The 22,008-nt window shown below is 31.6% G+C and overlaps 1 protein-coding gene across 1 annotated transcript in view; it reads right to left on the bottom strand.

The window, feature by feature from the left end:
• Window positions 1-21,498, bottom strand: part of LOC106465683 (clathrin heavy chain 1-like) — a 43,548-nt gene extending 22,050 nt beyond the window's left edge. The window contains exons 1-14 of the mRNA XM_013925920.2: window positions 21,158-21,498; window positions 16,625-16,832; window positions 16,212-16,361; window positions 15,853-15,971; window positions 13,126-13,287; window positions 11,344-11,457; window positions 8,438-8,611; window positions 7,981-8,178; window positions 6,690-6,892; window positions 6,252-6,342; window positions 1,703-1,885; window positions 1,313-1,450; window positions 1,067-1,159; window positions 222-293 (exon numbers count right to left, since the gene is read on the bottom strand). Coding sequence (XP_013781374.1) covers window positions 222-293; window positions 1,067-1,159; window positions 1,313-1,450; window positions 1,703-1,885; window positions 6,252-6,342; window positions 6,690-6,892; window positions 7,981-8,178; window positions 8,438-8,611; window positions 11,344-11,457; window positions 13,126-13,287; window positions 15,853-15,971; window positions 16,212-16,361; window positions 16,625-16,832; window positions 21,158-21,199 — 1,947 coding nt within the window. The 5' untranslated portion in view covers window positions 21,200-21,498. The remainder of the gene's footprint in view (window positions 1-221; window positions 294-1,066; window positions 1,160-1,312; window positions 1,451-1,702; window positions 1,886-6,251; window positions 6,343-6,689; window positions 6,893-7,980; window positions 8,179-8,437; window positions 8,612-11,343; window positions 11,458-13,125; window positions 13,288-15,852; window positions 15,972-16,211; window positions 16,362-16,624; window positions 16,833-21,157) is intronic.
• Between the last annotated feature and the right edge of the window lie 510 nt (window positions 21,499-22,008).

Raw genomic sequence — 22,008 nt, forward strand, 5'->3', positions numbered from 1 at the left:
TTCGGGGTGAAGGGGATTCGAACCCGCGACCCTCAGATTGCGAGTCGAGTGCCTTAACCACCTGGCCATGCCGGGCCCCATCAAAAAGTAAAAGTTTCAAACAAATTGTAGTTTACGTACAAACTTTTAAGATCTCATCAAGTTGAAAAAGATGTTTTAAATTTTGAAACATTTTTACAATACCTAACTGAATGTCTTATTAACAGCTTTTTTATACTCACCTCGGGATTAAGCAGGTGCGTGTGAACAATAGCTCGTTTGATGTCATAAAGGTCTGTATAGTGTTCCAGAGCCTATTTATTATAAATTATAATTAGTGACCATAGTTTAAATCAGAGACAGCAAAAGCAATTTTACAAATAAAAATTACAGCCTACACTGCTGATAAGATTGATTCATTTTCTTCTATAAACAAATTACTGAACAACTGAAGGCAAGACAATGTAAGTATTGCTCATAAAAACAGTAGTGTATCCCCACTGCTACGTAGGTCCTACTTCTTCAGAACTCTTTCTGACAAGGGTACATTTTACAATTTTCAATCTGAAGTTTATACCCTAGTCTTTTCTGTTTGCACTAAATGTTTGGTGCTTTTTTTTCTCAGCTTATTTGTTTCAAAAGAAATCATAAATTTATCAAATAAAAGCAGAAGTATTGGTGTTGTTTACAAAATCAAAGGTAGGTGACAGAGTAAACCAATTACTAATTTTCCATGTTTTGGTTTTTAATTTCAACAGTAACAGGGTAAAGTTTCTACAGTGCTAGTAACTGCTCTGGAAACAATAGAGGACAAAGAATATGTTAACCTCGTAACTATTCACAAAGTCAACATCAAGCATTATCACCGAAGAAAATAATGTAAGAAGCATAAAAAAAAAATGTAATCAAAATAAGTTACTTTATATGTATAGTAAGCTTTTCCATTTCTATATCATAGTATTATTTATACAGTTGTAATATCCATGGAGGTATAAATTAAATTAAATTATTCATAGTTGCTAGAAAACTAAATTTTGCAGTACAGAACAAAAAAAAAAAAATAAATAAATTAACAAAACAAACAAACCCTCTGTAAGAGTCCGGCTTTTTCACACAACTGGGCAATGTTGGAACGATCATAATGGGTGAACATCTGATTCCCAAGAATGGCATCAGCAACCTGAAACACAGTGTAATTTTTATTTTCAAATAAATGCTGATAAAGGTATATTCTAATACGCGTTTTAAATTAAAGGTAATCATGCTAGTACGATTTGATTCTCCTGTAACTTATGACTGTAAAACATGTAAACTAATAATGTGTGAAACTTACTTGTGGGGCAGTCATAAGGTTCATTTCTAGCAGTCTAGTTTGGAGGGGTCCTTCGGAGGGTCGGTTGTTTTTCAAAGCATCCAGAAGGAACGAGGTACACTGTTGCACAAGGTTGAATTCCATGAACACATCTACAATCTGGAATTTTATAAAAACCAAGGAATCAAAGACTAAAAAAAACTTCACCAATAATAAAAAAAAAATAGTGTATGTGATTCTCAACTTTCTGCAAAGTTAGAAGTAAAGATTGTTTAAAAAATGGCCAACAAAAAAATATCAAAGTTATTGATCAAAGCAACAAATTTTAACCATATCTACAAACTTTTTCTATGGCAAGACTGATGTGAAAAGAAGGTTTCTAAATAAACAATTGTCAGTGGAATTACTCACTTGGTTAATATCTGCAAGGGATTCATTATCTTGAACCAGCATCTGTGAAAACGAGGCTCCCTGGTCGGGATTAATTCGCATCACCTGCCTCAGCAAAGTAGTGTAATCTGGAGTGTACCCAACTTTTTTGGCATAAAGAACTATTTTTTGAAACTGGCCAGTTTCTGCAAAACACTGGATAACCTAAGATCAAAATAAATTGAGCCTTATGTTTATCTGATAGGTTAAAAGTGAATTTTGTTTTTAATCTAAACTAAATCTTTGTACATACCTAAATACATCAGTTTTAATTAACTCATAAATCACTTCCACAGTTAGAAACAGAAAACCTCCTTACAAAATTAACAACCAAAACTTCCTTCATTATTTATATACTAGCTGGAGTATCAGTCCCCCTGGATAGAAGTTATGTAAATTCATGATTAATGAAAGGTTGCTTCCCTTATATGTAATTGTAAAAAATACAAAAATGCCCATAATAACTGCAAAACACAAAATGTGAAACATGTATTTCCCAAGGGACCCAATGAACCTCCATACCAAATTTGGTGAAGATCCATCTTTTGGTAGTAAAAAAAAAACAACACAAAAATGGCCATAAAAACTTCAAAACTGAAAATCTGTATGTACCCCCGCATGGAGCTAATGAACCTCCATACCAATTTTGGTGAACATCCATCCACACCTTGCGAAGTAGTTACATGGACAGACATATATACATAGATACACATATAGACACACACACTTATCGAGTAATGCAAACCTTTTTTGATGCAATCATATATGTCTTACAGTGTATGTTTGTTTCATCCTTACCTTGACATGTGACCAAAAAAGAAAACTTTCAATCGATAATAAAAATAGGCATTGCCTAAATATTTATGGAAATGAGTATTTCACAGATTCTGGGCAGAAGAACATACTTTCAAAGTAACAACTGAAAAACAAAAAATTCTCAGAAAACTGACAAACAAAATGCTTAACTTCATAAAAAATAACATCTAAATAATGTATAAAAACATCAATCAAAATCCAAATTAAAAACTACTGTAATATCTCCTGACACTCAGTGCTGTAATAATTACCAACACTCAAAGGTGTAATTAAGAACTACCAGGAAGGATTCCAAATAATTAATGCACCAAAAAAAAAACCACCCTATTGAATTCCTAAGCAAAAAACCAACCATTCAAAGTATTGTTTAGGATATATTATGCACATATATCCTAATAATATGCTAAAAAGGTTGCTAACATTTCCAGTTTAACAATTCAAAAAGTTCTAAAACATCGACTTTTTTGTCTACTACCTACCTGATCACGTCAGCGGGGATAGCCCTGGACGGCTTGGACTATCGCTACAAGATTTCTCCAGTTTACTTGATTGGTCTGTGGGTATCCGCTTTTGATATTTTAATGAATACATACAGATTTTTTTTATAAATGGTAAACACATCATGCATGTATTTAAATATCTTTTAAACCCAATTCAACCCAACAGATGGCGCTACATATTGATGGATACAGGCAACAGTTTCTAAAAGGTAAGGTATATACTTTATACAGGTATAACATAAAAATAAATAAATGAGAGTATTAAAAAATTACAAATTTTAAAATTAAGTAGAAATCCTGCAATAAAAAATAATGAAACAAGAATTAAAACCACAATCACAAATTTACAAAATTTAATCCCTACTTTGGCAGCTTTATACACTTATCTGTATGCCAAAGTAGACCGCTTCATATAACTATATGGATCACAATGCCAACTAAACTAGAGATTGAAAATTGTTTTAAAATTTATCCAACTAGTATCACTTTACTTGTTTGCATACTTTTTATTGCAGCATTTATTTTGTTTTGGATACTTCTTATAGCAATTCTATGAATAACCAACAATCCCTATTTATATCTCCTGACACTCAGTGCTGTATACAATTCTCCACACTCAATGCTTGAATATCTCTTGACACTCAGTGTCATAATATCTCCTGACATTCAATGCTCTAACCCGTTCAGTTGCTTTAATCGGATTTATCTGACTTGACGCTTGTAGGTGTTTGGTGCGACAAGCAGATTTACCCAATGGTGCCACAAAAACAGTTCCTCATAGTGCGACAATCGAGATACCCACATCCTTGAATTTTCCGCCTGCACGTGCGTACATCACGGAGCAAAAGCACAACTAGTGGATTTTGATATTGAAAAAAAGTAATAAAAAAGGTCAAATTCTAAATTTCGTTTGTTAGTGGATAATTGACACTTTGAAAATCCACCAGAAATTTTACTATGCACTCAAAGGGTTAATATCTCCCGAGACACTGAATTTCCCTACCTTGTTTTTCCTAGCTGCTGGCACTTTATAACCTATCCCAGATTTTCTAGTGACTCAGATAAAAACCACAAACTTCAGATTTTTTTTATCACTAAACTTGTTGTTTTAAAAAAGTATAACTAACATATTGCTATACATTTTTTTCCAAAATAAAGTCATAACTAAAAATGTTGAAATTCAAGATTTTCTTTTGATGCAAATTTCAATAACTTTTCTTTCGTATGAAATAATTTAAAAAAATTTCCAAACTCTATCCCTAATTGTTGATTTTTAGCACCTGTCTATTCAGATAGTGTAAATCAATACATTTCTTGCCAGTACAGATACAACTTGTCAATAGATAAAACAAAGCTCAAAACGGGTAGACTTTCGAGGTCCTTGAAGCTTATTTTTGGCTAAAACAGTTTAAAAACAGTGAATATTTGTAAAAATCAACTATCTGCAGGTTATTTTTATAACCTTGTTTCTGACTATGCTGAAATCATAAATATACCACCAGACCGCAGGGATTATTTTCTTTCTTGCAATCAGTTTGCTGTAGGGTCTCCTTAAAAAAGGTGTCATACACGTCACGTATTTGAAAAGTCTGAGTTTCAGCTTTGGTGACATTTATGAGTCATTAGTGCTTACTAATAAAAATATAAAAGAGGCATGATAGTGAACCTGGCCTGGAAAAAGTTAATGGACGTTTACATTTTCTAGAATCTCCTTAATTCCACCAATAAATTAGTTTTTATGTTAAAGAAGTTCCTGCTTCTGTATTTACTTCCAAGGTAAATAATATAAAGATGGAGTTTTATTAACACAACCAACACACTTCATCACTTCAAACAGAAAACATAACATACTTCTGATTTTGTGTGCAAGAAATACTTTGGAATCATGTCTCGGAGAGCAACCTTTACACTGTTAGAGACTATCAAGTGAATTTCAGATATATAAACTTATTCATTTGTATCATTAGAAAATTATCATACTTTATCTTTTTTTTTTACTGGAAAAAACAAAACAAAAACATTGTTCAATGTCTCCATAACCAAAAACTTATTGGCTAACAAACACAAAACATTGTTCAATGTCTCCATAACCAAAAAACTTATTGGCTAACAAACAAAAAACATTGTTCAATGTCTCCATAACCAAAGAACTTATTGGATAACAAACAAAAAACATTGTTCAATGTCTCCATAACCAAACAACGTATTGGCTAACAAACAAAAAACATTGTTCAATGTCTCCACAAACAAAAATATTATTGGCTAACAAACAAAAAACATTGTTCAATGTCTCCATAAACAAAAACTTATTTATTGGCAAACAAACAAAAAACATTGTTCAATGTCTCCATAACCAAAAAACTTGTTTATTGGCTAACCAACAAAAAACATTTTTCAATGTCTACATAAACAAAAATATTATTGGCTAAATGCACATAATGTACACAGAGAAAAAAGTGAAAAGGAAAATAATTAATAAAAATATTAGCTTACACCTTACTTCTCTAGCATAAACTACAGAATAATCAAAAAAGGATTCCATTCACAAGTATGATATTGGTACAACTTTACTACTGTTCTCATAATTAATATCATTATAACAAACATCTTGACCCTTTCCAAATGAATCCATGTAGCAGAAAGACACGACTAGAACACAAAACATGGTTTAAGCTGTCACTGAATAAAATGCTTAAAGTAGAATCCAGTAGAGACAATAGTCTTCGACATATTGTTAAAAAAAAAAGCACTTAAGTTCTGTAAACAACAAAAAATACTCTCGCAGGACTTTATACTCAACTATGTCTCCACTTACTTTTGCTTACTGTATTAATATTTAAGTCCCAGGTTATGATTTTTGTACTCGGGGGGCCACATAGTAGCTTCAAAGAGAAACATGCACAGCATTATTACTCTTTTTTTTCTGGTTAACTTGTATTGTACACATTTTTTTCTTTTGCTGGAAGACTGGTGAATTTTTATTGTGAGAATGTAACTTTTTTTTTCACTGTATACATTCTTTCATCACAACTGTGTCTGGTCACTTATCATTTTCATGAAGGCTTTATTTTAACCCTTTATCATCTTCACCCGTACAATTACGCCAGTTACGGTAATGGGTGAAAAAAAAAACCTCCTGTGGATGATAAAGGCTTAAAAAAGAAAGGGAAACCAAAGAACGTAACATAAAATAGTAAAAACATTGCAACACCTACCTTGTTTGGAACATTTGCTCTTAAGTACACAGAAAGAGCCAGAGTTGGATCTACTTGCTTCACCAAGTCTCCCAATTCTTCGCTACATTCCCGCGTATACATATGAATAAAATACATAATTTTGCAATGGAGAATCAAATATAAAGTTCAAATATTTAGTTTTTGTTTCAAAATGTGTGTCATTGTAAATAGATGTATTTTGATATATCAATTTTGTATGTGACTTAGCTTAAAAAGTCAGTTTAGTCTCTCTGTGATGAAAATATTCTATTTAAAAGAAATAATATCCTGAAAAAAACACGTATCTATAAATATCAAACAAAGTTTGTAAACCAATTTAATACAAAATTCACTCAAAAATGTCCAACAAATAAGAAATTAAAGTACAGCACTGCATTCAACATATTAGATTCAAAATTAGCAACAAATACTGAAGATACCTTGTCATCTTTCAACCACTTTTCCAAGAGTTGCTTTCTTCCTTGCTGTAAGACTGGGCGACACAGTTCTAGGGATTCAAACTTGTTCAACTGGCCTTGGTCCAGAAGGATTCCAAAATATTGAAGAAGAGGCGATGTCTGACCAGGCTGCGTAGGAACTTGCTGGAACCGTTGGATCGTTTGAGGCGTACGCAATATACCCTAGCATTACACAAGTCATAAGATGTCTGTTTTAATACTTACAGTACAGAGCAATATACTTTAAAATAACACAAGTCATAAGATGTCTTGTTTAATACTTACGGTACAGAGAATATACCCTAGCATTACACAAGTCGTAAAATGTCTTGTTTAATATTTACGGTACAAAGCAATATACCCTAGCATTACACAAGTCGTAAAATGTCTTGTTTAATATTTACGGTACAAAGCAATATACCCTAACATTACACAAGTCGTAAAATGTCTTGTTTAATACTTACAGTACAGAGCAATATACCCTAACATTACACAAGTCGTAAAATGTCTTGTTTAATACTTACAGTACAGAGCAATATACCCTAACATTACACAAGTCATAAGATGTCTTGTTTAATACTTACGGTACAGAGCAACGTAGAAGATGTTTATATATTCAGTTTACAATTGTATTTAGAACTTTAATTACAAGATGTTCCCAAAATACAAGTCTTATTACTTGTACTAATGCTTGAACATTTCAAGTCCATAAAACCCAACCACTTGAAAAAATGGAATCCCCTTTTATTTTTACCCAAAAACATCAGAATATTCGGAAATTTTCATTAATTACTTGTTAACTATAGTAACTTTGAATGTTTCATACACACAGCATTGGTACGGCCACAATGTTTTCCTGACACGAGGTCCTCCTCGTCGAAGTTTGCATGATTTTGAAAATAAATTATACCCCATACAAGTTGCTGCGTGATGAATTCCATAAAATGAGACAAAACATTTCTGCCCACAACATCACATGAAACACGAAGGATTTTTTGGTGTCAACTGAAATCAAAACGCACACCAAATATCTACATTTTATTGAAACTATCAGACGGCGAACAGGATCAAAAAAGCAACATGAAGGTAGTTTTAGTCTGCATCCCCGAGGCACATTATTAAACAATTTTCAAGGTTCCAGATGTTAAAATATGAAAAAGCACTGGTGCAAACACTAAAGATGCTTACAATTTTCTACCATTTTTCATCAAACATAAAAGATAATACATTTTTATCCACTAGGTTTATCATCCACAGAATATCACGCGCACCTTTGGAGCATTAGCAGCAACTTTTGCAGCTTCGGAATATTGTCCACTCCCGAACAACGTGTTGAATTTCCTGACAAACAGGTCTTCTGCCCCAGCAAGGTTGTTCCTGACAGCCATTCGTAATGCAAGATCTGGGTTTTGTAAGACATTAGTGATGTATGAAATAATGTTTTCTTCCTCCACACTGACTGACAGGACCTTTATATTAAAGAAAAAAGTGTTTGTTAATTAAGTACTGTTTAGTAATGAAGATAACCAACAAATGTGAATGCTTAAACAAGTTCTGAACATTTAAGTGATGTTAATTGTTTCAAACATCTTTTTTCTCGTGTCATTATGTCATTTCTATTCATGACAAAAAAAAAGTTGGATGTGTATTCAAACACGAGCTTACGTAATAAGAAAATTCAACGACATACGTATACCATAAAAAGTTAATGAGATACACAATTCTTACTTGGCCTTTCCTGTTAACACCAATTATTCCAGATGAAGGTTCGTGAGGGGCCGTGACAAAAATGGTATCAGCACTGATGCGGTTCATGTAGATACAAATACCGCTTTCTATGTCATACAGGTGTATGTAGCCATACTTAGTAATGAGATAAATTACATCATGCTTCGGACTAATCTGTAAAAAATAAAAACAAGGGAAGTTTCTTATAATTTATACATCTCGCTAGGATTGTCATAAATTAATAAAATATAATTACATAATCACATTCATATTTTTCAATACAATTAGTTTGTTTACAAGCTACACAATGGACCATCTGTGCTTTGTCCACCACGTGAAATCAAACCCTGAACTTTAGCGTTGCAAGTCCGTGAACTTATTGCTGACCCACTGGTTGTCATTCTGTTATGATCACATCCATATTTCATGTTAAAATCACATCTATGTCAATGAACAAATTTAAAATATTTTGAATAGTTGTCCGAATATTAACCAGGCTATCCCGTATAAAAAACCTATTCCAAGTTTTAAATGCTTGCTGAGATGGTCATATAGCAACGATATCAGATTAGAACATAAACAGAGCAATTTGTAACTTCATATTTGCAGTACCTTCTAGACATTTTACCTTGACATTGTTGACACAACACTGTGTACTCACTCATGCCTCACCAAACAGCTTGGGCCTACACCTCAGAAATACCATAAAACCTTCATCAACATTCCCTTACGAAAAACAACAACAAAACATTGATACAAATGTTCCGTTTTGTTTCGACAATTTGAATAATTACCATAAACAAGCCAGCTCAGGTAAATGGTGGGATATGGTAGCAGGATAGCCACCAGAATCCCTCAAAGATTCGACAGCAAAAATAACGCAATAACAAACTTGCTGAATGTTGTGTACAGAGCGTTTGGAGAATTTACTTCCCTACTATCGTAACCAATACTTTAACAAGGGTACCTCACACCTAATGTACACAATAAACAAGCTTTGCAAAAAAAAAAAAACTGTTGTTTTGCTCATTTATATTTTCATGAATGTTGCATCAATTCCTATCATACTATTCTTATAGGACAGAGATTAACGCAAGGCTTTTGCTAATCGCTACCGCAAGACGAACAGATTTGCCACAGTAGCAATTATTTTGTACCAAAATAAGCTGCACATCTCAATAAGGGAGACACACCTTCTCAGCAGCCATATTAACATATTTCACCCAAGAACACTTATCACATGGTAAGCAGAGCAATTGTCGGTTGTGATTGGTTGAACTATCGCACATGGCAAGTTGCATTTTGAATAGGGATGTTACTAATGTGGAGACTTCTTCCAAGGTGTGCACACATTTGGGGGGGGGGGGGATGATTTCCATGCACAATTACAGGTACCTTGGAAGACAGGCTGTGAACTGAGCCTTGTAGTACAGTGTGTGCAGATAAAGGTAGAGTATTTCTGGAAGTTTCTGTGCCAATCTGGACTCATGATGTGCATTGCATGCCTCAAGAATGCAGATCATTGTATGTGTATGTTCAGAAGTTGAATTGAGATGGCAGGGGCAAACATGAAAATAACACAGGAATCATCATTTCATTGATAATATTGTTGCATTGCTTGTGTTCCATTGCATCTCCCAGGTTCAACGCTGAAATGTTTGTGCAAGGCAGTATGTACAGCTTTGAATACTGAAACAATTTGGTTGTCCAATGGACAACCCCAGACAATAAATTTTACGAATTTTTGGTTGTCTCAAATTACAGTTAAATTTGTTCACTGTATAATATTTCAATATTTTATTAAAAGGTTTCATGTAATAAGATATCCTCAAAAGAATTGTCTGTAAATGACTAACTTCTAAAAATCTAACCTAAAAATTTTATAATTTTTACATTTTAGTTACTTTCATAATAATAATAATAAACAAAGAATACAAATGAAGAACATCAAATAAAGTACTTACTTACTTTTATGCTGTTAATAAAATTAAACCCTACTTTATGCTAATGGCACTACTGCACTAAATAATGCTCCAAAGAACACAGAATAATAACACGCAAAATGCAGACAATGTCCCATAACTATCACAATTTTTCTGGCTTTCTAACTATGCAACAAGAGCCATTAAAAATTCACCTGAGAGAATAAAGTTTGAACTGGAAGCAAAATAGACAATTATATGTACAAAAACCAGTGTAATACAATAAGTCATTTGATAGATTAAAACCTTGGCTTTCTATTGGTTATAAGTAATATAGTATTAAATGCCATAGAGAACTATTGGCAATTTGTGATAGAGAGAATATGACAGGTGGGCATAGCAAGAGGGTTCTGATTTTCTAGTTTATGTCTCTGTAACCAAACAAGATTGAAGGCTATAAAAATTATGCTCTGTCTGAGCAATGACAACATTATAATGAGTAATTTATGTTAAATTGTGTACTTCTCGGAGGGGTGTTAAATAAATTAGAGAAGAGGGGATACCTAGAGAGCAAATGTCACAATTCTCATACTAGGGGAAAGTTGAGTTTTTTAAATATTGCTTTATAAAATTAAGAACTTAAGACTTATATAATATTAACATTTGAATTGTTAGCTACATTTTTATGCCTAGTTTAGTCGTAAACTATACTAAGAAGGTAGTTTAATTAAATTTTGAATGTAACTCACTTAAACTTCGTGACGTGCAGAAATAGATGCCCATAGCAAAAGTATTAAAGCCATACAATTATAACAAAATAAACCACTACATTTTGCTTACATAACTTTTGGAAAATTTTTTGAGAACTTATCAATAACATTGATCAAAGGCAAACTTTATCTGTGCTTCAACCACACCAAAACTTTCAAGAAACAAATACTCAAAATCTACCACTTATTGTTAGAAAATATTCTGAAAACCTACTTGCATGGCTACAGGAAAGTCATTCTGAGCTTCTGGAGGGAAAAAGACATCAACGGCTTTCTTTGAATAAGGCTGATTCCCTGCTGGGGGTTGACCAACTTCAATTATATGAAGCTAGAAGTTAATTAAGAAAACATACAAGTTTATAAACCAAATATTATTTGGTCAAATTATATTCAAAAATGGTAAAGGTGAGAGTTATAAAGATATTAAAAAAATGTCAAAGCAAAGGAAAAAAAAAATGCATTCAGTTCAGCAATGTATTTGTTACTTTACACTTCCACAAGGAGCATACTAATATTGTAAATATGATGTTTAATATTACACCATTCTACATTTATTACACGTTTAGCTTAAACATTGTGTGTAAATGTTTGAACATTTACATAAACCTTCAACTGTAAAACAAACCTTAAGAAAACCTAGTAGACCTGTCATCTTCCTTTAAACATGAAGATGTGACCAACTATAAACTAGGGTTTAATCACTATCTTTCTAGAATGTGTAAGCAAGATCAGAAATGTGTGATATGACACTTTCGCCCTCAGAATTAACCCGAAGTGGCTAAGTATCATGAGAAAGCTTACAAGATACCTTCTTAACATATTAATCTGTTCCCCTTCTACTCTCAGCATTGTTAGTCAGATATCTTTTAATATAGAATGTTTGTAAGCAAAAAAAAAACAACCTAATCTGATTTAAACCACTTTAAAGAATGAGTGGCTCATTCTACAATTGAATAGTTTTCAAGTTGTCAAGAATGCTAAAAACCTTTTTACAGTAAAAAAAAATAATAATATAATTTTAATGGTAAAAATAACTTTTAGTATTATCAATTTTAAATAATAACAAGGCAAAAAAAAAAACGTTGTGTGTCTGGAAATCTCACTAACTTTGAATTTGTGTGCCAACTCAAAAGTTTTTTTCAGATGCTACCTAAACAACAAATGTGAGTTGTGTTTATGGAACACCTATTCCCTAATTAATGTTATACTGTATATTTAAGTCCCTCCAATAAAACTGACCTTGACCTTCAAATGCCATCTCTACTATCTTGTTTGCATTGTTTTTGAAGGAGTGATATTATCCATCCCTACAATTACTTCCCTTTTTGAAAAGTTTTTTTTCTTTACTTGTAAAACAAACATTACAACAGAACTAAAAGTAAACAACTATTTTCCATTATTAGTCAACATTAAGTCATAACGGATACGTACATAAACCTAACTTTCACACAAAATTCAATATTTACGTGATGAAAAGGGTTAGCTCTATTTTTCTGTCAAAAGATTATTTTTCCATTATTAGTCAACATTAAGTCATAACGGATACGTACATAAACCTAACTTTCACACAAAATTCAATATTTACGTGATGAAAAGGGTTAGCTCTATTTTTCTGTCAAAAGATTATTTAAAGAATGTCGTGTCAAGTTTAATATCATTGTTCACTTCTGTTGGTGGCCACAAGTGCCTGCACTAGATATCAGAAATGCTGACATACAAATGAAAAGTACATTATTTCCAGTTTTCCATCAATTTCCTTCTATTTGTGGATATCCTTAAGCCTAAATAGGTGTCTGCAGCTGGTTCACAAATTTTCGTGTTGAGACAAAAATTTAAAAAAAAAATGACACTCTTGGAAAATTGACACCACCAGTTTTTAACTACATTAGCTAAAAAGCTAACAAATAAAATTCATGACATAAGAGCTCACAAAGATACATATATCAAGGAAATAAAAATCCCCCACAGACAAAAGTATTTATCATCAAGTACACACCTTTCCTCCCTGAGCTGACCTGACTGCAAATGAGAAAAGAGTTGACTGTTCAGGATTCCCTTCCATTTTGAACTGAGCAAAAGCAGCTGCATGGCCTTCAATTGGTTGACTTACTTTTCTTTCAACTGAATACAACTGCATTGCTCCTATTACCCTGTTTTGCTAATCATAACAAAATTTGAAACATAAAATTGTCAATTAGTAATGTAATGTACTTGTTCAGTAAATATAACAAGAAAATGAAATAATAGCCAAGTAATTAAACAAAGAATCACAACAATCCAAGAAAACATCAAAATCATTTAGAATCTTAACAACGTGTTTACGAGACTATGGGGCAAAGAGTAAGTCAGTGGCAAAACATATTAAAAACTTTTATTAAACTGTTACTTGCTAAGCCTAACATTTATTGCTTAAAGGGAATGAATTTTCTCATCAATAATTTTTATATAGTTGGAAATAGAGGCTTCCTCATCAAAAGATGACAAACTATACCACATATTCATAATAAGTTCTAACAAATCCACCAATAACAATAGAAATAGAAAGTTAAGTAACTTTAGAATATACATTCAGTGTGTTATGCCTACTGCTTATTAGAGCTTCCAAAACTAGAAACAGAGGGATAATGCAACTACAGTATATATATATATTACAATCATTAGTTTTATTTTCTACTGAGATCAGAAGACAAAACAATAATGGACAATTTCATATGAGCCATGAATCAAGCACATAAATAAATATTCACAATACAACAAAACTTTGTACCAAATGTACACACACACACACACGTGCAAGGCTTGAATCTGACAGCTGACAATCATAGGTTGTGTTTTTTTGTCATCTCCTACTCAGAGCCTCAAGTGATCAGCAACCTTTGTCAGTCAAGAAATACGTGGTTATTTATAACGAAAAACATGAGCTGCTTATTGATAATCAACCGTTGATGCACATTATTTTGACAGTAATTTCTGTGGCTTTTTGAACTGTGACTTAACACAGAATCCCAATAATTCGACACATTGATTGGACAGCAGACAGAATCACATACAATATTTACTTTATCAACCAATCGAATTTTAGATCTGAACATACATTGAATGTCCCAAGTATTTCCCAGGGGTGAAAAAAAATCAATTTCTGAGTTGTTCTAAAGCTGTCAACAATCGTGATACAGCTGATATACAAGCACATTACCTGTAAATTTTGGTCCTAACAATAACATAATATGATTAACAGACAGTGTCGCTTACTGTAAAACTTTCAACAATTTTATCTTAAGACATCAAAAATGTTTCCTCTGGCAGTTGCCATTTGCACGTCTTGCGTGAATAAAAACATTTTGAAAAAAAAAAAAAAATTGACAAAAACGTTTCTCACACTTTTTAAAAAAATATAATCTCAACACTTCCTACTTGGAGAATTGCTAACGTCAAAACAACCATGGGGGGTCACGATATCACCAATTTGTTTGTTTGTTTGAAAAAGCAGTAATCCCCATTGCTCTCGTATAAATCAAGTAATGAAAAAAATACTCTATTGTTACAGATAACGGTAAAAATGTATTTATTTAAAATATATTACAATTTTAATTAGAAATAACTAAGAAGCCAGTCAACCAACTTATTTACATGTGTTGTTTGAGTCATCAAAATATTTTGCTGTTGCTTGCAAGCTTCACTAAACCTTAGCATATTTGATATCTTCTCATCAAAGAAAATTTCTGTAGCTTTAAAACAGACAACTTAACATGCACAAAAGAACATCTAAATAAACTATAAAAAAGCCCCAGCTCGGTAGCTTGTTCCTAAATATTGAAACCTTCCCCATATAACTAGATGGTAAGGTATTATGGACAAGAGACAGACATACAACAAATGCACCAGCAAGTGAAATGAATGCTGCAAATATTTAATGATGATGGAAATTAAGAAACTCGCGAATAAAGTGAAACTTTTTATGAATATCCATATTGATACAGTGAGTCATTTGGAAAAAAAAAGGGGGGTTGGTCTTAATTTTGCGCAAAGCTATACGAGGGCTATCTGTACTAGTCAACCCTAATTTAGCGGTGAAAGACAAAAGGGAAGGCAGCTAGTCATCACCACCCACTGCCAACTCTTGGGCTACTTTTACCAACAAATAGTGGGATTGACTGCCACATTACAATGCGCCAACAGCTGAAAAGATGAGCATGTTTGGTGGGATGGAGATTTGGAAACCACGACCCTTAGATTGCTTGTCATGCTCCCTTATCCACCTGACCAAGCCAAAATAAAAATAAGGGGCAATGATGATCAGTTACATGTGAGAGTAAACGTCTTGAAGAAAATGTGTTATTTTGTTTTACTTTTTTACATTACTTTCTAATTATGTAACACACACACTCTCTTAAAGAAAATAGTGCTACATAAAAAATGGACACAAGATAAAATGAGTTTCAAGGATGTACATACAAATTTTTAAAAATGACATTCAACCACCAAAACTATCGGTCAACATGCAACGTGACTGGATCAAACTGAAAATAAAAATTCGAGCCTTGAAGTGTGTGTGTGTGTATGTATATATAGCCATCCAGATTCCCAAAATTATTTTGGACTACTTATGTAAATACTTGTATGTTGTTTTAATATGTATTTGCTGAAACAAACTTAAAAGTTCACCAGTCAATTAAAAAAAAAAAAAGAAAGTGCTAACTTACAGATGAATAGATTTTCTCACCTGAGCAGAGATTCCTATAAGCAATAACCACTGTTGTTTATGATCTGTTCGGTAATTGATTATCTGACAACCACTTAAACTGGAATGTCTGTCAAATATCTTCACTGGTTGGGAATCGCCTAATTTTACAAGTAATTATCTTTAATAATTTTCATATGTATAAAGTGTAACTGTTCAACAAAAATAAATTTATAAGCTATTTCCAAACATGGTTTTTTAAACTCAAATCTACCAAGAACTTAAAAAACAGAGGAGTTATTATCGGCAAAACGTAAAAACACATACCAAATTCTCTGTAACTGTAAGAGGCTGGTTAACTGAAAAAAAAAAAATGTTTTTTTTTCAGAACATGTATTTACCTTCCATGCTCCAATGAAAGACAGCTGTTTCTGTCACTAAGGCAACTGTGTTTAAACTGATCCACTTCCAAAATATAACATCTTCATTCATGGTATGGGCTTTCATCTTACTCTTCATTTCAATGTTAAATATTTGAAGAGTTCTCATGGCTGTAATATAAGAATTCAACTTCAAGGAACCACATTGTGACCTAATACAAACACTTCAGCCAAATATTCATCATTCACTGTAACCTTGTATCAAATTATTTACTTAAAGATATTCTTTTTTTAACTTGTATTAAAAAAACAAACATTTTCATAATATAAATTTAATTATCGAAACTATCCACAAACTTTAAATGTTTATGTCAGGAAAATACAAACCCCTACAACACTTGATAAACTTGTATGTAAATGAACCAAAAGCACACCTTTTAAGGCAATAACCTTAGAAGCAGGATTCATGATGGCTGAATCAGCAGAAATGGGCCTTCGAATGGGATTTGTTGGGTTGTTTGTATCGATGATGACGACCTGAGCAGAATCTCCAACCTTCTCACGTACACAAATGTACTTGTCAGACTCCATGGTGAGGGTGTTGAATCCAATATTGGCAGCATTGATACCAATATTAGCAAGCTAGTAAAAAATGCAAAAGTTACTGAAAAATATTCTCAAGCTTTTATAAGCAGTAAAGCTTGTAATTTTACTTTCATACAATAATAAAAATAAAATATTTCATCCAACTTTTGCACACTTGGCAGCAAAATGGACTATGTTTATTGGTTAAAAATATAATTATACTGAACATTTTCTATTGGTTAAAAATATAATTATACTGAACATTTTCTATCAACATTCTTCCTAATATTGTATATATGAACTATTTTACCAATTTATTAGTTTTCAAGCCAGGTCATTATAATGTATCGCGAAAATCTAATAAACGATATCTCGTATCTGAGGAGATCTGGCTGAGCTTGTTAAGGTAATTTATAGTGTTGATGAATTATCTTTTTTATTTGTACTGAATAGAGATAAATGTAGGTCTTGAGGACAAATATATAAATTTTGGCAAGAAAGAAGTCATCTTCAGTTAATAAAGCTGTATTTTTCTAATACAGTGGTTGGCCTTTGAAATGGCTGCCTTCAGATGTGTTGAAAGCAGTTAATTTAAGGGAGTTTAAGGAAAAGCTTGTTAAATATATGAATGATAAGGGCTAACTTTGAGTGTTTTATTTAATTTATAAAGTTTAGTACAGGGGATGCCACAGCCAGACCAAAAGATCCTTTGTTGTCCTTAAATTATTGTATATTTGTGTAATACCTGTTTTAACGTCAAAATTAGAAATGCAAACATACAATTATTGTAATAAAAATGTTTTGAGTTAAAACTGAGAAAATCTTTTATGATTTTATGGGCAATTATTTAAATTTATTTAGCGTAAAATTTGTGTAAAGGAATTTAGTTCCAGTAAAGATGAAGCACATTTCAATAATTTATTAATATGATACAATTTTAAACAAGTTTTCCTCTTTACATTACAGGGTGTCCATAAAGTCTGGATTCAATGTAAACTTAATTTATTTGAAACATTTTTTTATTAATTTTATGTTTTATTCTTTTTGTTGCAGGTTTGTGTTGCCCAGACATAATAATCATGTCGTTAAACTTACAAAAGCACGTTGAAATTATCCTGTTGTGTGGACGTCAAGGATGGACACGCACAGAGAAATAGCTGCGAAGTTCAATAACAAACATCCAGAAAGAAATCCAATATCTCAATCATGCTGTATCATTTACAAACATGTTTTGAACTTGGCGGTTGCCATCTTGAATATATATCATAACTATGTCTTTAAATAAGATATGTTCACATTAATGCCAGACTTTATGAACACCCTGTATAATACATCATTAGCCTCAGAGTGCAAACAGATAATCTAAAAAACAGCCAAACAATAAAACATACATCATCTCGATAGTCGTATTACAATTAATTTATAACAGCATTTGCATTATACAAATATAACTAAAGCATTACAATGAACTGTTTTGTAAAGATGGATCTATTTTCTAAACATGAGTACAGTTAATAAGAATAAATGTAACTGATAACTATGGTCAGAAGATATTGATATACTGTTTTGTAAAGATGGATCTATTTTCTAAACATGAGTACAGTTAATAAGAACAAATGTAACTGATAACTATGGTCAGAAGATATTGATATACTGTTTTATATTAGGAAAAAATTAATTTCTCTGTGGCAATCTTCTCTTTGAAATGAATTTTGATTTTTCAAAATTTTTCTCTCACATTTAAACAATCTTGGTGAAAGATCTTTAGAAATTTTAATCAAAAATTTGATAGAGTACAATATAAACTATGTACTCTCCAAATAACTAGTCATTTAATTCAAAGTTTTACATGTACTTCTATGCCCTAATTTTTAAATGTCTGTGTTTTTGCTTTTAATGGTATAATCTAAGCCATGCAGACAACAAAGGGAAAGACTTAGTTATAAGCTTTCAGAATTTGTGCAAAAAAACTATATACTAGGAAAAAAAAGACATATTTCGATAACTGAACAAATTTCAAACAATTAGATTCTTTTATTTGCTCAGTGACTATTATGATATACACGAGACATTTACATCGTCATTTCAGTTTTCAACTGTGACCAATCTTTGTCACACAAATCTAACCTGTAGGATAGAGCAATATTAACTTAAGTAATGATTCTTTCATACAGCAGATTCCAGTTTGTTTTTATATAGTAAATTAATTTTTATATATTATAAAAATTGTGTTGTTTTCTTATAAAAAAAAATACATACACTAACTTAAATAATCCAAACATTCAAAAAACTATCTCATAATGAATTACATAATTCTTTAAAAGTTTTAACATATACCATTTTCTAGTTAACTCTTATCATTTAGAAATTGGTGGATTGAAAGTGAGCCCTTTCCTTAAATAAATCGTGGTTGTATGCCTTATCTAAGCTACTTTTGAATGAAGTTTCCCATAGTTTGCCCAACTGCTCTAGCATACTTGTTGCATTACCTCAAGTAATTCTGTAATTTATTTTCACCTAACATATTTTACCCTAGTGAAAAAGTACTGTCCAATACTTATTTCAAATACTAGGTAATTTGATTTCCTTTTATTTCTCGCACCACCTCCCAACAAGTTAATGTGATATCTATTACTACTCTAATGCCATAATGTGAAATATAATATTTAACCATGCTTAAGATAATGTTACATATACAACAAAATTGTACATAATACTGATATATGTTTACACGTACATCTAAGTTTAACAATTTGTTAAGTTCCTGTAGCACCGATCATAAATTCAAAGTTTTATTCTTCTGTTTGAATTTGAAGATGAGAAGAATTTGTAAGTAATTATAAAGTACATAATAAGGCAATAATACACCAAATTAATTAAAACTGGTAATCAGTAAATTAAACCTTGAACTAATTCAAATATTCTATACTTATTCATTAAATCCAGGGTAAAGAAAAAATGAAGTAATTATTTTACATAAACCATAAATCTATAATAATAAAAGTGTGTGTATGACCGTAACAGAGAAATCAATTAAGGAATTGGCACATTGGGGTAGCTATAGAAGTAATTAAGATAACAGAGACACTTCACTGGTACATTGAGACCTCTGTGAATCATGAGTGGGCCTTAGAATCCCACAGTGGAACATGAGTATTTTATGTTAGTGTTCAATAAAGAAAATTATGGCCAAAGTGCTTAAACATATTTTTAAATGTTAAAATGCTAAAAAAAAAAAGATTTCTTTTACCACACAGAACCATATGTTTTTGGATCTCCCCACTTTTAATTTGCTTCCTACACCTCTACTACTGTTTAAACTTTTTAGTATATCAAATGTCACTACGTTTTATTTTGATGTTGTTTTGCATCATTAGCCTAATATATATGTATTCAAGACTAACCTAAATCTCTTCAGTTAAGATGGCTGAACTTCATGAGATATTAGTGGGATTATGGCCAAAAATACCATTAACAGTCAGGCTACTCAATTGATGAAACTATACATTCTAATCTTTATAAACAGAAACATAAGAAAAGTATATTTAATTAGCTTTATTGATGGCCAGGTTGGTTTTTAGCTTCGCTCTCAATACACAATTTGCTCTGATTAAAAGTTAATACTGATAACTTATGCTGTACATTGTAATACTAATACAGTAACAGACACTGCACAATGGCTTACTCTAAACTTTTAACCTCAGTACATTGTTAATTGTGGTCCATAACTTGAAAAACATAGAGAACCATGTGTAATTCCTCGAAATTAAAATTATAGGCAAAATATTATATTACATAGTACTATTATAAGTATAGACTATCTACTAAACTATTAGTAATATTACTTTTATTAGTGCCAGCAGTAGTACAGTAATAGCAGTTCTAAGATCTTAATTAACCCACGATACATTACTATACTAGTAATAGTATTACTATTACTACACACATAGGCGTTATAACTTATACTCATATTCATAACAAAATTAAATTTATAAACGAATTTAGGCTAAATCTACATTTTTAATTTACTCATAATTAACTAATACATTGGTATAAAAAGTAACTTGAAAACAAAACGCACTTATATTTTTTGTATTTCGACTATTAAGGTTCTTAACTAAATTAATTAACAAAACTAACAATTAATAAAGAACACTTTTAGTTTTAAGAATAGGGGGGCGTATCTTTAATTCTAAGCCTAACTCAGTAATAATGTAAATTGTAATGATACTGACCAGTCATTGCACCTTGCAAGTTGCATTGCAATGCAGCAAATATTCTGTAACAAAATTAACTTGTATATTTCAAAACATAATACTTAATTTTCAATTGTGATTAGTTTATTTCACCCGTAATAAGTTTCATATAATTGTATACTCTACCTGTAAATGCTCCTGAAACCGAATTGGAAGTATCTGTGTCATTTTTAATATCTTCTTTTTCTGTGATCAATTAAACTATTCCGATGGTTCAAACCAAGTGTTATAACCAGCGACATCTACCACTTCGTACCAACCAGTGCCACCCAACATGGTGACTAGTACTGTAAATTTCAACAAAAAGTAGTTCCAGAAATTTTGGGAGATAAATTTTCAAAATAAAACATAAACGTTTAAATTGCCTATTTCAAAATTCTAAAGTCTGTCGAAACTTTAAAAATATGAGTTACAAAGTCAAGCAAATAACCAGAAAATACCACTAAATTGTGTTACTTGCGGATGAAAACATTTGAAGTTGTAGGTGCCACATATTAAATTGTTAGTTGCGCTACCTGGTTTTCTAAACATTTAATAGTTTTTAATAACCTTGAAAAAAAAAACGACTACGTTGATTTTATCTACTTTTCGTTTGTTTGTTTCAGGATTTTTCATGCGTAGTTACACAAATTCGCTTACCTGTCTCTAATTTTGAACTGATATGGAGCAGGGAAAGCATCTAGTCAACAGCACTTAAACGCTAACTGTTTGCTGAAACTTACATATAATTTACAGTTAATTTTGAATTAAATATTTGTTTAAGAAGTAGTCGGCAACCTGCTCTTTAAAACAATGAACCAATTATCAATGGTTTTAATGCTTGGAGACGGCTTGAATTGGTAATGGAGAAAAACTTTAATATAAGTTTAACATAACAGCAAATGTACACAGCGTGGTCACAAGTAAATAGACACCACCTTTTCAGAAAAAATTAAAATTTTCAGTCATATTCACATGAATTGATATATTTATAAATT

Source organism: Limulus polyphemus, unplaced genomic scaffold, assembly GCF_000517525.1.
Source record: "Limulus polyphemus unplaced genomic scaffold, Limulus_polyphemus-2.1.2 Scaffold2019, whole genome shotgun sequence".
NCBI lineage: Eukaryota > Metazoa > Arthropoda > Merostomata > Xiphosura > Limulidae > Limulus > Limulus polyphemus.